Source organism: Zonotrichia albicollis, chromosome 2 (genome assembly GCF_047830755.1).
Source record: "Zonotrichia albicollis isolate bZonAlb1 chromosome 2, bZonAlb1.hap1, whole genome shotgun sequence".
NCBI lineage: Eukaryota > Metazoa > Chordata > Aves > Passeriformes > Passerellidae > Zonotrichia > Zonotrichia albicollis.
The window spans coordinates 18,997,458-19,015,434 of record NC_133820.1 but is presented as its reverse complement, the minus strand read 5'-3'; the positions used below and the strand labels follow the sequence as shown (position 1 = coordinate 19,015,434).

At 37.7% G+C, this 17,977-nt stretch overlaps 1 protein-coding gene across 8 annotated transcripts in view; it reads right to left on the bottom strand.

Moving 5' to 3' along the window:
• The window catches only part of CASK (calcium/calmodulin dependent serine protein kinase), a 187,368-nt gene that overhangs the window by 130,928 nt on the left and 38,463 nt on the right, over positions 1 to 17,977 (bottom strand). For all 8 annotated transcript variants that reach the window (XM_074534524.1, XM_074534522.1, XM_074534523.1 and 5 more), the window contains exon 2: positions 6,905 to 7,017. In XM_074534524.1, the coding sequence (XP_074390625.1) occupies positions 6,905 to 7,017 (113 nt within the window). The remainder of the gene's footprint in view (positions 1 to 6,904; positions 7,018 to 17,977) is intronic.

The following is a 17,977-nucleotide window of genomic DNA, read 5'->3' as shown; positions in this document are numbered from 1 at the left end:
CCCTACAGAACATCATATTTGCTTCCTGGGATTAATCAAATTTGGGACTCCAAACAAGGTCAGAACAACGATGATTTGGTCAGTGACACTTAGTATCCCTCTCCTGGAAGTCTGTATCTGGGCACATGCCAGGAAATCCTAAAAAAAAGAAAAGGCCCCTAATACAAAATGCTGTATTTCACACTTCAAAAAAGTGTGAAATGTGGCCCCAAGACTGAATAAAAACATGGGCACCATTTCTGCAGTGAACTGACTTCCAGTAGCAAGGATAAAATGAGTCTTTAGAAAGAAACCCTTGTTGAGTGTTCATGCATTCCTGTGATCCTTTACCTGGATCTGTTCTATGGTTAACATGCTGCCACACTTAGAGAAGTGTCTGCTGGGGGAAAAGCCTGCTTCCATCTCTTATGTTACACTTCTGCATAGAAGTATTTAATTCTAATGACAATTTGTTTATGAAAGTCACAGCAGAGCTATTAAAGTTAGGTATTTATGAAATTGGTACTCATAGAAAGAACTGTATTTACAACCAAACCAGCTGACAACTTCTCCAGAAAAACAAAGAAATCTCAAATCCTTCATTAAGTTAAAAGAAGCAAACTCCTCAGAAAGGCTCAGGTAACATTTCCCGTACCAAAACAGGACCAGTTCCTGGTCCTGGTCCTACCCCTTTGTGGAAGAAGGAAAGCTGAGATAGGAACAATGCATTCCCCAGAAAGGCAGTCTTGAAATGACAAACATCAAAAGTGACTTCAAGTATTGATCTTCAAGTCCTCCTGAGAGGCATAAATTACTACAGGTCCCTTCCATCATGACCCAGACATTCTTAAAAAAAAAATCCTAGAAAGCATTAATTTTTATACTCTATTTTATATTACCACAGGTACATGATTAATTCAAATTCTCCCTACCTCTTTACCCCAACTTGCTTTATTGTTTGTACAGCCCACACAGAAACTACAGTGGTATTTTAAGTACCAGCAACATAAACTCCATGACAGTCAGACTAGTTTTAAATCAGCAAGATTTTAGAGTTTCTTTTCAAAATTCCGCATTTGTGCATTTTCTTATGAACAGAGGTGTCACTAATACCATGTGATTTTTGTGGTCTGTAAGAAGATGCCTCAAGCTCTTCACCACTGAGACACACACACTAGATGAATCGTCAAGAAAACTCCTGTGTAACAGTAATACCTGCAACACTACAGTCACTAAATACTTGGATTATGGCTTCTCATAGGGTTAAAATGGGAATTCAAAAGCAAAGTCAAGCTGGAACAGAGCTATTAATTCTCTGAAATATCCTCATATTTTCTGCCTTCAATGAAATGAAACCTATAATGGTGCCTTTATACTGTTTTCATTAGATCACAGAAAAGCTGGTGGGAAATGACCTCTGATGGACACTGGGTCCAACCCCCACTCAACATGAGATTACTGCACACACTGGGTCAGGATTGCTGTGATTTCATTGAGCAAACTCTTGAAAACCATGTCCAGCCTGAACCTGAGCCTTCCAAGCAACAATTCCTGGCCATTTCCCTGTGTTAAAGCAACTTCCACTCAAGATCAGCTCTGACATTTTTGTAGCTGAAGACCACATTATTTCACTCTCTCAGCCTCCTCTTCACCAGACCAACCAAACCCAGCTTCTTCAACCTCTCTTTGCCCATCGTGTCCTGCAGGCTCCTGATTATCCTGTCCTTTGCAGGGACCTTTCCAGCTCAAACAATGAAGCCCCAAACTGGGCACAATAGTTCAGGTGTGGGCCCAATAATGTCACACAGAAGGAGGCACCTGCTTATCTGTGAAATATGGTACAACACAGAACTGACAACGACCAGAAATTCCAGATTAGTTGGTATTTCCAAATCAAAGGCAATGAGTCACTCGTTCTTTCTTCAAATCCAGTCTATATATGGTACACTATCATGAAATATGATGACATACAGATTTGTAGTATTTTTTACTCAAAAGAGATGAGCTCAATGCTGACAGTGCATTTTTTTCTGAAACCCTTGAAAACACGCAGAGAGGGAAGTGCAGAATCTTACAGATACTTTTGTGAAAAATAACTTATGATTCACTACAGCTTCCAAAAGCTAAAGATACTGTCATGCAATTCCACTATGAACTAAATAAAGCCTTTTGAAAACACTGCCCCCGCAAAATGATTCAAAAAATGAAAGTCTGAATAGATTAAATAAATAAAATAAGAAAACCAAAAAGGGTAAGTTGTTTAATGAAATAAGTGGAACAAGAGTAAGGTCTCAACTTTAAGAAAATCTCTCACAAGCTGAAAGGTAGTCAGGGATAAGATTTGTGGGACCCTTTGTGGGGAAAAAACCCACGAGACAACTACTAAAACACAACAAAACCCTCCCAGTTTTCATTCCAATGCCCTATTAAATAATTTTGGAATTCCTCTCCTGAAGTGGATTATGCATAGCAAGACCACTTTTGATTCAATATCATGCCCCTCTCTGTGCTAGAAGTATCCACTTTTGATTCAATATCATGCCCCTCTCTGTGCTAGAAGTATTCCAAGAACTGCATTTAAAACACTGCTTTCTTGGCTACAATTTTGCTCTTTGTCACAGACAAAGGTATTTTGCAGACTGTTTTCACAGCCTGCTTCCAGAAGAACCAGTTTGGATTCTGAAGGAAACCTCAATCTGTCCTTATCAGCTGATTCATTCAGCTTCCCATGGCCTGACTGCATCCAAACCTGTGTATCAACCACACACACCACCCTAATAAATAAGGTGTAGACTATTAGAAGGCTGGAGAAGAACTGGTAACCACTTTCTTAGTGAGGACATTTCTATAGAAATGAATACAGGTAAGAGAACCTTATATATGTTGAGTTAAATTCTGAAAAACAACTTCAATGCACTATGAGCACAAAACACTGCCCTTTAAATTGCTTTAAAAAACACTCAGCATGTTACAAGAAAGCAATCTAGATTTAAGAAAAGGCAGATAAGTAATGTGTATTTCCTTCGAAGTAGTAAGGACTGATCACCATTCTGTTCCTGAGAAATGGTGGCTGCACTTCAGAGATATTTGGTGTTAGAGCAGGTAACTAAAAATCAGACATGCAAGCAGAGAAAAAAGACAAGAGAAAATGCATGGGATGTGAAAAGAGCTGCAGAGAAAATGGACAATCAATCCAAGATGTGAGCTGTAACAAACTCAGAAATAAGGAATATGTTTCTCAGTGTTTTCTATACCAGAAGTTCTGAGTATAGCAGCTAAGAGCTGTACTTGAAAATAAGTTTATTTACACTGATATATTTTTTTAGACCTCAATGAGTCTGCTACTACTGGCTTCTGAGAGTATCAAGTGCTCTTCCACATGGATTCTCTCAACTGAACAGTAAAAAAGAGACTCTTATGTCTAAAAATATTCAACCTTCACATTTTCTTATTTTTGATTTCTTTGTATCTCTGTGATATGAGTGAACTGTAGTAGAATCTGTCAACATGCAAAATATCCAGCATTAATCCAGCAGACCACGTGGCCACTTGAGCAGTGACAAGGTGTCAATATACTTCATTAATATGGCTGAATTACAACACTACAGAGATTGATGATACACAATATGCAAGACCATGAATACTAATACATAAATCCAATAGAATTTAGCCTAGATTAGATTTGCTAGCTGTCTGGCATCGTTACATTGCATTAATTTTCCCTGCTATTATCAAACCACTCCAGAGATGCAGCGAGACACAAAAATCACTTGAGATGTCTGTGTCTACACATGCTGTGAGTACTGAGCAGCCTTATGGAAAGAACACCCTACCTGGTAAAAGTTTGTCTTATGCGCTAGAGGCTACTCCATCATATGCCACAAATGCTCACAATAACACCAACTGGTAACACATCAGCCTAGAGAAGCATTTCAGCTTGTTTTTGTTACCCTGGTAAGGAGATACCATTATTGTAAGACACCAGTATGTATTTTTCTAAATCAATTGTTTAGAAAATAGTCCCTTTAAAACCTATTCAGTGCTCAGCTGCCTCACAGGTTAAAGAAATCAAAACTAGTTTTAAAAAATTGTATCAAAACCAGTTTTAAACTATCTCCTTTTTAGCACAGTAATGCTATGCCTAAATTTTCTCCCAATATAGTATTGTAACTATATTGGCCCACAGATTACACATTGCTACAAACACCACAGGATCATCTAGGTTGGAAGGACCCTCTGGAGGTAACCTAGTCCAAACTCTTGCTCCAAGCAGGTCAAAATTGACGTGGCAGCTTGGAGCCTCGTGCAATCCACTTCTGGGCACCTCTGAGGATGTTCTCCATGAACCCTCTGTGCAATCCGGTGCAGAATTTTCTTTTCTTTGTCTCTAATTGGAATTTCTTCATGTTGCAATTTGTCCATGTGGCCTTTTGTCATTTCATTGTAAGCCCAAATCAAGAGTTTGGCTCCATCTTCTCTACATCCTTTTATGAAGTAATTGAAGACAGCACCAAACCTCACCTCAGCTTCTCTTATTAAGGCTTGGCCAATTCAGTCCATCTCTGCTGGACTCCTGCCAGCACATCACTGCTTTTCCTGTGCTGGAGAGACCAGGACTGCACACACACAGTGCTCCAGGTGTGGCCCCACAAGGGATGAGCAGAGGAACAATCTCTTGCTTTGCCTTGCTGGCTGCACCTCTGCAATGCTCTGCTCTGCCTTTGCCACAAAAGTACACTGCTGACAAACAAAAATGAACTTCTTACCCATAAACTCACCATCCTACAGGGGTATTTATGTAAAAGCACTCAAGAACAAAGACTTTTAGATTTAATCTCAAAGTGCAGAGGCATATTGGGACCTTTAGCTCTAAGCACTCTAGATTTATGTGAATTAATGGAAGGAATTGTCATCAGCTCCCTCACATGCAGAATGTCCTGTTCTCCCACTCCTGTGCCTCAAAGAAAGACTGGAGGTGGAGAGTTGTGCAAAAATAACCTTCAAGAGCAAATTGAACTTGCAGAGGTCAAAACTTCAAGGTAAAGAGTATCTCCAAGGGTTAATCTTATCACTTCATTACAGCTCACACTTAACACAGTTTACAAACACAGCTTCCTCACAGGTATATTTACTTTATCCCAACACCACCACGGTGGCTGCCCACCAGTGTGCTTAAGGAATGCCACATCAGAAATAAACAAACTAGAAAAAAGAATCTTTAAAACTCCCCTATAATCTAGATAGGTAGAGCTAGAGGTGCAAAAAAACCACCCAACTAAAAACAAGCCAGTGAACAACAGGAAAAACAAACAGTACAGAAGATGGAAAGAGTCTGTGAAAAATTCACATTCTTATGTAGAGGTAAGAACTTGTTCCATGCTCAGACATTTATGTGTCTTTGTATCTTAATATTACAAATCTAAGGCATAACAATTCAAAACTTTCAAAAGAACAAACCGCAAAATAACAAAAATGAAGAAACCTAAACAATAATCCAAAACCACAAAACAAAACAAAGCACCACTAAACCCAGAAAATGTTTATGATCATACCTCAACGATCTGCTACCTTGAATTAAAATTACAACAATACAACAAAATTGGAATTGGGAAAAACCCAGAGTTCTTAATACACTCCCAAGCCTATTCTTTAGACCCAGACAGAAATTGCAAACCATCCACATTTATCCTTTTTCCAGTTAATCTGTTTTTACTGTTGGCTTTTCTTTTCCTTCTGATGAGTCCCTTCTTTTTTGCCTATGACTTTTCCCTTTCAGAAATTTTTCAAGGCCTCAAAAGGTTGGATTTTACTGTCATGGAGCCAGGAAGGTATTACTCCACCAAAGGCAGAAATGTGTAATATCATCAGCAGTTCAAATGAGGCTTAGAAGAAAAAGAATTTGGGCACAATTTATTTAAAAGGTATCAAATCATTTTAATAAACATTCAGTAGCTCAGAATGCCGTGGTTTTGGTATAACTTGCCAAAACCATGATGGAGCTAATCAGAAGTTGAATATTGTAGAAAATGTGGCTTATATTTTGTTATAGGGCTAGAAAAAAGAAACAACAATGGCATGATTAAATGAAAATATCTGGTAAAATTTGAAGCAAGACCTGTGATTTATCTTGTAAATCAAGCTGGTCATTAAGGCTCAAGATACTGTTTGTTATAAACACCAACAAAATCAATTGATCGTTTTTTGCTGAAGTAGGATTTACAAGGATTTTGATGGCATCAGTGGAACCCCCCAAAAACAGTACTCTACAAAAGAATATTATCTCCAGAAAAAAATACACAGGACACGCAGAATTCAGCAAGTGTCACCCAGCTGGCAATGCTCTTCTCCATGTAGGGTAAAAGAAGAACTTTATGCACACACAAGTTGTGTATTCAATATAGATTGTTTTACTCTAAAGCAGGAAATGTTAGAGAGTTACAGCCTTGGGCTTGCACTGTAGCAGTTCTGCATCATTGCCTGTACTCCTGACTACATAAAAATATATTTTTATATAATTTGCACTTTAATAGCAAGTCCTCACCCATTTAGAGCAAATTACTTGCTAAATCTAGACTAGTATAACCAAAACTCATGTGGTCTTGCTTTACTTCCTGTGGATGCTTTTTTGACTCAGAACCACCTTTTTTCTTTACAAAATTCACATTCTTAAGAAAAAAAATCCAAACAAAAATAGAAATAGCTTAGACCTAACTATCTTTCTAGTATTTATGATCACCACTGACTATATGTAGAAACTACTAAAAATTAGAAATGCAAGCACTAAGCTAATTTTGAGATATACAACCTTGCTTTAAAACTTCTAGAAAACATAAACCAGAAAGCATCATAAAGAGAGCAAACAGAAAAGGCTGACAAATCAAAAAAAATCTGTCTGCTGGGAATTTGCTTAATTATTAATTCTTACCTTCTGTGCTTAATCCAGGACTTGAAGTGAATTTTGCTACATCGACGATCTTGACAGCGAACTGCTGCCCCGTCTCCCTGTTGATGCATCGCCGCACGACGCTGAAGGGACCCCTGCAACAGAGACCAGCCATGAAAAACCATCCTCCTCCTCCTCACTGGGCCACAATTCCCTGCTTCTCAACAAGGCTTTGATTTGTGCTTTCAAATGTAGTATCTATACAGAATATACCTCTCGTCCTTGCTGCCTGTTAAATGTAAAATTAATGGTTCCGACCATAGACTGGTGTGAAGAACATCATGAGTTCCATATTTTCCTGTATTAAAGACATTTCTCTTGCCCTGCCCCTTCAGAAAGGCCATACTCTTAGAAACCTTATGTAATATGCAACTGACATCATCATTATTAAATTTTAAGTGGACCTTATTTAGATGCAAAATCCAAATTGGGGGGAAAAAGAGGTGAGAAACCCATTTCTTCTTTCAATCTTAATCTGAAAGGATAATGGACAACAACAAGAGTAACAGAATTGTGAGCTGTTTCAGTTTGTCTGTTTTACACAAACTAGGTTTATTTCAAGTTTGGCATCACTAGATACAACCTCCATTACAATACTTTGAAATTCCACAAAAGCTCATGATTTTCTCTCATCTATGACAATTAGAGAATCCCATCAGTTAGAAATTAAAAGATTAAAATTAGTTCAGACAAATGGCACTATTGCACTCAAATAAAAAACAGTGGTTATTTTTTAAAATTGAAGTTACATTTGCCAAAACATCAGTTAGAACAATGACAACCTTTTAAAAACCATCAGCACAAATGTGTATTTGTGGAAGCACCTTTTAGTAGGTGATTTAAGTTTTTGGTGCCTTAGCTTCTAGTATGGAATCTTCTGTCCAATGTTAATAACAACCAATACAATCAGATAAACAGGGTATGTCAAGCTTTCAAACATGAAATATAAATGTGTTATGAAAACAGAATAGGATTGTTTCAGGAGTGCACTAGCTGTGGCAAATCAATCCTCTTTTACTGCTACTTATGTAACAACAGACATGTGAGTTCTAAAGAAATCCATTCTGAAGTCTTCTCAAAAAGATGTGAGGGAAAAATTGAGGTTGGAGGAGCCTTTGTTCAGAGTTTATTGAGTGAACATTCACCTGCTGAGTGAAATAAATGCTTTAATACAGCTTGAAAGAAAAATTCTTCCATTCAAACAACGAACTGGAAGTTAGCTGACATGTTTCTGAGCAATGGGATTGCAAAGCAACACCATTCTCAAAATAAAGGGTACCCTGAGGAGGCAGAAATGTCCCTCTGAGGGCACTTACAAGCCTTAATAACTGGCTTTTGGTATTCCTTTACACACCAGATGATCTGAAGTGTGTAATCCATCACACTACCAAACCTGTACTCACAGAGCTAAACTCCAAGTTTTGTACTCTTTCAATGTTCAACATACTTGCAATGATTTCTTGAAATAGGATTATTTCTGACAGAGAACATGAATACCAAAAGTAGTCAATGAATGCCAGTCTAAATATTCACAGTAAGGAAGATATTTATTAGCACAACTATGGACACGTGATGTACTCAAAGTTACTCAAGAAAATGCATGTTTGTTTTCCTTCTTCGTTCCTTGCTCCAAACACACGATGAAATCCCCCATACTGATGACTATTTTCTCTTCTGAATCCACACCCCACTATTATTCAGTACTTGGTCTTTTACCAAAAATGACCACAGATATTTTTAAAACTATGATCAATTAAGCCTCTAATGCATAGAAATCCACTTTCATCATTACATGGAAAAGATTCAACTGACTTCATTTGGCACTGGAAGGATACAGCTATTGGCTAAGAATCCTCCCTCCATGTTTCTAAAAAGTGATTTTCTATTAAGAAGTTCCACTTTATACAGATCAGTGTCACCTTCTTATTCCAAGTTCCTGCTTCCTCTTTTGGCATTTAAAGTAAAATTACTTTAAAACAGTATCAATGCATTTAGATTATGCTAACCTAAAAATATTTCAAAACCTAAATCACAGCTTTAGAATAATGCTGGCAACACCTCCTTTCACTCCTAATTGTCATAAATCACTGGAAACTAAACATATTTCATTAAAATGATGCTTTTTCTTTTCATTGCCATTGTTTCTTCCACCCCACAAAGCCTTTCTGGATACATGAAATAATGCTTTTAACATTACTCTGATACAGAAGAGCAGATCACTGGAGTGCAAACACCTCACAAGACCATATCCTTATGCAGGCATATACCCAAATTCTGTAAATTCACCCAAACTCTACAAATATCAGAAATTCTCACTGAGCTACTTTTTTATCTCCTGGTTTTGCCAAGCCTGGGCAGGAGAGCTCACCCAGCCACCACAGTGTGTGTATGTGCTTTGAGCAGGCAAAGAGAGCTGGAGGAATCATAAATCAAAAAGGAGCCAATAAACTGCAGCTCTGAGAGGATCAGATCCATGTGTAACCCACCTTTATCTTGTACCACCATGCCCTGATTTCTCCTTCCATTATCTATTAACATTTTAAAATCCTGACTTGAGCAATTTCCTTCCTGCATATTAAATCTGGGACAAAAATTTAGAGCATTTTATTCAGTTCTGTAACAGAAAAAGTACAGAGACACCCCCAGAGTCTCAAAATTTACGGCCATATTGAAACTATACTATGATTATGACAGAAGCTTCTCTACTTGGATTGAGGAATGTCAAAGACTCTTAATGAAATGTGCTGTAATAGAATAGAATACAGAATTCAAAAATTGGGGTTGGAACCAAATGATCTTTAAAGTCCCTTCCAAACCAATCTATTTTATGATTCTATGGATTCACTGACACCCACAATTAACCCATTCTGTTGAAAAAAATAAAACCAATTTCATACAGAAATAAAAATACATTAAACACAAGCTGAAGAAAGACAGCTATTTACAAACCTCAGACTTCCAACTTTTTCAAAACACTCTCTGATACTCAAGCTACACACAGCCTCAAAATAGTGTTAAGACACTACATTAGATGAATACATCCCATGACAATAGCATCACAACAAAAGCTTGTACAGTCCAATTTTAGGTAACTTTAAATCACTCACGAGACATGCCCTGATCAATTAAGCAGACACCATCTCTTCCATGTGCCAAGTAACACAAAGGAACTTTAAAATAAATTATGGTTGCAGTTATTCCTCTCCAGCTGCAATGGCACACAGCAAGTTTACAAATGAAGTTCTCACAGCCCACGGTGCTGCTGTATAACCTGAGTCAGGAAACCAGAATCCCTGTTTCCCAACACAAAAATCTTTCAGCCCACCCTGAGTCTCAGCCCTGAAACCACCCAGTGAGGAAAGGAAGCACAACAATTCATCTCTCAGCTGAGATGAGGAGCTGCTCCTGCTCAACAGTTGTGCCTGCAGATGGAGAATGTGTATCACATCCTTGCTAAATGACAATTTCTAAAGCTCATTTTGCCAACCCTGCAGCTCACATCTTACAGATCTGAAGCACAGAGGTGACACAGACTGGGGAAGGAACAACTGTAACCCCAGACACAGATCACCAAAGCTGTCAGAGATAGATAAGACTGCTTATTTATTAGGAGTAACTGAGCTGAGTTGTATAAGACTTCATTTTCTAAGTCACACAAACTGTAATCCTATCATGTGCTTTATATTTCATTTCTCTCTGTGCTACCTCTAACAGACATAACCCAAGCTTACAAAATCTTTCCCTGCAGACAGCTGGCACACCAGGGACTATGGCAGCTCCAATATGAGGATCCTTAAAACATGCAAGCAAGCACTAAGGACAGATGATTCCTTCACTGATATTTTGTCAAGGTTGGCAGCAGCAAATTCCAACACCTGGAACACTTGGAGTCCCACCTACAGTGTATGGCAAAATCTAAAATGTATCAACTTAAACTGAAGCTGGGATTCATGATGGGTTTTTCTGTCTTATGCAGCTGGAAATCCAAGAGTTACATTACTGAGGAGGTTAGTGAGTACATACAGGCCAGAAATATGGATTGCAATGCTAAAGAGGCTGCTCAGGTCTTTTAATTAGTCCAAAATTTCAAATTAGCAAAGCAGGCCTGATGTAACCTTAACCCTACTGAAACTATCTTCTGATGGTTCATTTTCTATCAGGTAGACACAAACTTGAAGAAAATCAATTATTAATTACTTTCTCCTTCAGGAGTACATCACCTGAATAAGAATAAAACCTTAAAACATTGATAACATCAAAGCCTTTTTTATCATCTCCTTCACTTGAAATTATTTTTCTCTGTGTGTCATTGGGACTTCAAGGACAATGATCATAAACCAATATATTGCACACTATCTTTTTATACTAAAATCTTGTCAGTTTATCTGTCTGTTCTGCCTCCCGTCTCCTTTCCTTCAATCCCTGGCGCTCTGCAAGAAGAACTGGTTGTGGTTGGAAAATTCCACAGCCTGTTGCCTTCCCATGTCCCTCAATGAGATGAGCCCACCTGTGGGAATGGAATTTCATTATGAAAATCTCATCTCATAATAAAGAAACTTCCTGAACCATAAAGAAACTTCCTGAACCCCTCTGCTTCAGAGCCTCAAAATTTGAGATTTTAGATCATATCAAATCATCACGAACTTGCTCAACATCTCTTCCAAGTGATTTTTTGAGGAACTTAATATAAAACAAGGTGTTTTGGCTCTCTAATTATTTTTCATGAAGTTAAAAAAAAAAAAAGGTAAGAAATACAAATTGAACATTTTGACCGAAAAAAATCCCAAATAATGAGCAATATGTCCTCCTTTAAAAATTATCTTCCATTTAGAAGTAAAAGGCCTGGGACTCCTTTTCCTTATTTAACAAGATTCAATAGCTAAGAACTTGAAACATCCAACACAGGTCTTAAAGTCACCTTAATTCAACATTTTAGATCAAGTGTTTAGATCAAGATCAGTGTTTTCTAAAAAAGGTTTTGTCAGTTTGTTGGAATAAGATACCACTGCAGTATACACATAAAAAAAATACATTTATATCAAGATTATTTTTTCTTTTTTATTTAAAGGCTGTACATTTGCTTACCTAAGCAGCAAACACTGCTTTGTATTACTGTGGTTAATACTTTCAAAACAATTGTATTCAAATTGATGAAAATTATTGGGAAGAAAACAATTCACTACTACATTTAAAGAGACAAATATTTTTCTTTCTTTACTCATCTACAAAATTTATAACATAGATTTGTTCTTTAACTTTCCCTTTGCCTTCTATTGGACCTCTTTAGAAAACTAACTATTTCCAGAATTAATTAAACCTCCAATTAGTCACTGTATCAGCTCATTTACACATGGCACTGCAGCTTAAAATAGTGATAAAACCTTTCTGTGAAATAGCACTTCAGATTAGAAGGCATCCACATTTAGAAAGCCATCACTGGCAATGCTGGGTTGACACTTTGTGTTTTATTCTCAAAGGAAAATTTAAAAGAATGCATTAGGATGACTATGGCACAGAGGAACATTTAGGTTGAAGATGTGATACTTTGGAAAATTAGATATCCCAGTGCAAGTCATGAAACTGAGTTCTCAGCAATATTTCTATCACTTTCTATCTATTTCTACTTTTCAACTCCTCACATCTTTGAAACCAAGTCTATGTTTAAACTTGGCTCTGGGGTGAAACCTACAAAGAACAAGACAGCAGTTCACTGGATCTCACCCCAATATGAATATTCATAGATACTTTAATGTTATTCCAAGAGAAAAAAAAAAAAGAGTATTTAACACCAAATCTTAACCATTGCTTTCCATCCACAAGAGACCCAGAGAAGGAGCAGCACTCCAGTGCTTGTGAAAGGGAAATACTCCCCCAGAAAACCTTAGGGTATGCTTGGAATTCATGCAGCAAACTGAAAAAATATCTACCTTCAATTTTAGAGATTTTCTGAAGTAGTTCAGAATTGTGTTTCCATGGTTTTGTCAGTATAAAAGCAAAATACAGGCCAAAAGAGGTTTCTTCTACTGTCCTGTCTTTCATATCTCCAAGCTAAAAGGGGGATAAACTTTCCTTAAATGAATGATAAGCCACCTCTACCAATAAAATGGTAAGTTTATGGTCTGATTTTTTTTTCTTATCAAGCAAAAAAATCACAACCATTTTATCAGTCACTCTATATATCTACTAAATCTCTTAGGCATCCATTAGGCATCCATTATAACCAGATGCTGGTATGTAAAAATATCTTTAATGTATCTAAAGTTTGTAAACAACTCTTCTTTTACACTGGCTGGACATTGAAGGGATGGAAAAGGAAGAACATTGAGATAAGATGCTGACTAAATTTGTTATTCTATTATAATGAAATAAACACTTCAGCATCAGGCACTTGCAACATTCTTCACACACATATGTTTACATATACTTCATTTTCTGAATTCCACAATTACCTGTTAACATTGACCTGACCTTTGTCAATTCTCCTGTTTTATTCATAGAGACACAAAAGGGTTTAAGCTGGAGGGTACTTCTGAAGTGATGTGCTTAATAAATTTTATCAGAACATGCACTTGTTGCTATCAAAAATGATATATCCATGGTTTGTTTTGTTTTTTTAAGAAAACAATCTCCCTCTTCAAAAACAAGCATTTCCAAATAATTATTTACTTCAACACAGAGACAAGCAAAATTTGTTTTCAATAAATATTTCAGTAAGAGGTTTCATGATCTTAAAAGAATTGCAGCTGTGGCAGGTACAGACATAGGAGATGCATTTTGTCAAGGCCTTGTGGAGAAAGGTCCAGGAGGAGCCGCTGGGTGGCTGCCCAGGGGCCCCAAGGCACAGCCAGGAGGTGACAGCACAGCATCCCCAGTCCTGGTGGCACTGCACTGTGGGAACTGCCCCAAACAGAATCGACAGCTCCACACACCGGACAGCCCTTCAAGAGCCCAAGCCCAAACCCTCCCTTCCTATTCTTCAACTCATTAAAGGTCATTTCCTAGCAAAGGTCAAGACCTCAAATTCAAGCAGCTACTAAGTAGAACTTCTTAAGGAGTTCAGGCTCTTGGCTCCACAGATTCCTTTTTCAGCTCATTTCCTCCTTGAGAGTGTGTTTCCAATGATTCACTGCTAATTTACTTTTTTTTTTTTTCTGCAAGATTACACACTGGACACTTTTCATTTTCCTAGAACAGCACATGGGTCCAAAACTATGATTCCAGGATTAATCTTCAAGGAAGTGACTGATTCCCATTACCAGGTGGATGAAAGAAGGAACAAAAATGATTTTTGGGCATGTATGTACTAAGCATACACAGGTGAATGATGAGACATTTCCCTGAGGTATAAATAATTATCAGGATCTCAGAAAATGCAACTTAACAATAAGGTTTTTTGGCTAGTTTTTTAACTCTTGGTATGAAAGAAGAATCAAAATTGGTTCAATAAGCTGAAATGCAACATTCTGCCCTCTCAGCAATAAAGAACTCAAGAAACTGATGATGAATACAACTTTCTCTATGGTTCACCTTGAGGTAGATGAGAATCTACAGCTCACACAAGAAGTGATTTTGGGCCAGTGAAGACTGATAACCAAAGCACAGATTCTAGTACTAAAACTGGAAAGGGGAGAAGTAAGGAGTACCTTGTCCACTGATATATTTCCACTGTGAGTGTTGGAATAAATGCATAGACTCAAAATCCTCAAAATTTTATTTTTACAAACATCCTGTAACACTTCACAGAAAAACACAAGATGCCAGCAGCTGAATCAAAAGCATCAGCTCAAGAGTGTTCAGAAAAAAGGATGCTGTTCTAGCAGACTCCTTTAATACATGACCAAGTGTTTTTGCCTGTTTCTCTTCCTTGTGAAGAAAAAGAAGAACAGGAGGAAGTAAATGACAACAGAGAAAAAAAATGTAGAACTACTTGAGGCATTAAATCATTCAACAGTGAGGAGAAAAGCAGCAAGAATGAACAAATGTGTCAGAAAAAGCACTTCAATTACAGGAACAAAAGGGAATATATTAAAAATAACAGCTTTGCCTTCAAAAGAAGAGATGTTGTAGAGCACCTTTAGACTCAGCTCATCAGCTGGAGATGATGATCACTATTTTAATGTTTTTTCCATTCAGAGAACTTTTTTATCCCATTCATGTGTAGCACAGCCTTGTTCCATCCATCCCAGTCTGTGGCCTCACCAGGATTCCTTCAGCAGAGCACTGGCCAAACCAGCAGCACCTCTGGCCACTGCATCATCCCAGAGCAGCCTGGGCATGGCTACACTCAGACAAATCAAAGGAGAAACTAAAACTGCTCAAAATACCCCAAACAAACCAATTCTTCCTTTTTTTACTGTGTTGTTTTTCAGTCAGGGCAGATGCTTGGTTTGGCTTGAAGCACAGCTGTGCAAAGAGCTGTGTCCAGACAGTCAGACCCAGGAAGGAACAGGAGGTCAAACAAAGGCCTAACAAAGCAGCAATGCAGCAGCTAAAGCTGAGCCTTGTCTCAGACCCCAATGATCCTAAAAGGGTCCTACAATGACCCAAAAGGGTCCCACAGCCCCCCGTGGTACCTGCACCACTCCACACCTGCAGTCGTGCAGAGGAGCAAAGGAACTGATGTGGCAGCCCTGGGTAAATCCACACACAGCTGCCCCCACTGTGTTTGTCATCAGGGCTGCAACCACAACTGGCTTTGGTTGCATGCAGCACACAGCAAGAGGAGTAATAAAAATGGGAATATGTCAGCCACCACTGTTGTCAACAAACTTCATGAAATCACACCCTCAGGTGAATGCAGATGCATTAACCACACCCTACATCATCTCTCCCCCTGCATTCTGGTTATATTTTAGACTTCTCCTTTATAACTTTTAACGTCCACTTTAAATCTATCAGTCCTGCTAACAAAACTGAGCTTACATACTGTTTTCTCTACTCTCTCACACAGATCAATGCAAGTCCAACTAAACACTTTTTTTAAATTACAGGATCTCTCATTTAAGAATCTCTTCCTAGGGCCTGCTCCACTTCTAATTTTTCTTAACAAAAGTAACCAGGACTGTGAGTAGAACTCCAGATGAGGCCTTAGCAAGAGTTTGCACAATGCTAACAATATTTTCTTCTCTGCTGAAATACTGTGCCTGCTGCACAGTCCTGTGCTTGCCTTGCTGACACACAGATCACTGAGCCAGCTACTGTAGCTGTGTTCTCCTGTGAGTTGCTGACACTCAAGCAGCCCCAGCCCACCCCACAGGCTGTCACCACCTTTTCCATTCTCAAGTGCTGAGTCCTCTCTTGGAAGTTCATAATTTCCACTACTAAAGTCCATTCTGGATGGTGTCCAGGTCCTCCTCTGCATTGTCCTCAAATGTTGCCTTGCAAGAAAGATACTTAAACTGTAATAGCACAGTTCAATTTAGCACTTTTAAATTTTAAAATAACCTGACAGACATCTAATCCAAAACTGGCCAATGACAAACCTTCATTTTTACACTATTTCTTCTCTGAATAAATAGTGTTAATATCTTCTTTAACCCAATACAGACTACTTAGATTTATCATATTGCCATCCTTCTGTTTGTTTTAAAAAATGCCAGCAACTCAAAGTACAAGAGGCAAGTCAGAGAGAAGCACTGGAAGATCTGATTCATAAAAGTGTTTTTTTTATTGCTTGAAATACACCAGCACTAATTCAGCAGCCCAACACTACTGCCTTACAAAACCAGAAGCTTCCTACAGGTTCATTACAAAGGACAAAGCTACATCTAACTTGCAGAGGTCACTACAGAAGCAGAGAAGAAACTCAACATTTTTAATGTAAATAACCTAATTTAAATATTACTATTATGCCTGTGATAACATATGACAGTTCCTCAAAACTGCAGATGTATAACCTTTATATTGTATTATATGCAAAAAAATCAGCACTTTTTTAAGGGCCTCTCTGTTCCCAGTATTTGACTAACAACGAAACTCCCTTTTAATCTGCTAGCACTACACAGTAAAGTCTGAAACCTGAAAAACAGTAATGGTCAAACAAAGTATTTTAATAACACACACATAGAGCTAAACAGAATTCACTCTGATAGTCAGTTTAATCAAAATTGCTTTCTGTGTAGCTCAGTATTAATTCTCAATTAAAAAAAAAAAAAAAACCAAAACAAAAAAAACCCACCAAAACAAAAAAACAACCAAAATAAAGCAACAAAAGCGAATCAAACCCCACAACTCAGTTCAGTCTGGCTGTCACTGACAATCCCAGGCTCAGGGATATTTCCATGCGCATCCCAATTCACAAGACCCTTTGGAAGCAATAAAGAGAAGTTATTGAGGCCAAGTTTCCAAGTGAGGATGTTTTCCATTGCAGCACTGATCAGTAAAGCCAAATTATCTGAAACATCTTGATCCAGACCTTTCTGTACTTCTTACAGGAGTGTGGCCTCTGAAATGCCAAACACATTCATGTGCTAGGAAAAGTATCCTGAAAAGAAAGTCTGGCCTGTGTGTTTCAAAACTATTAAATTTCATAAGTTGTCATCAAAATTGTGTATGAAGTGATGGAAAGCACAAATACTTGAGGTTTTCTTTAAAAAATGTTGGAAGACCTCCAGTATTTCAGAAATTTTATTTGCTACTCAAATCATCAGCCTTTAGGGTCATTCATAACATTTTAATTTATGGTAGGATTATGGGATTTATTAAGAACATTCAGCTGAATATTGGGAAAAAAAACCTTTCTGGTTATAATATTCATAGAAGGTTTCTGAATTCTCTTTCCAGGGGAGAAATGAATGAATTCTGACCTCTTAAGGCCTGAACTTTTCAACAGTGTACTGAAATGAAAAACCTGTCACAGATGAGGAAAATTTATTTTCTCTGTCTGGATCTATTGGGTTTCTGAACAGCAGTTTCTTGTATTTTTGCATATTTAATGCATATAAACTACTGTTTGAAGTCATGGCATTCTTTCTGGTTTGGGGTGGTTTTTTTCTAATTTTTAAGTATAGATTATAAATTTCTTTTAAGAATAGATTATATTTCAACAGTCTAGGA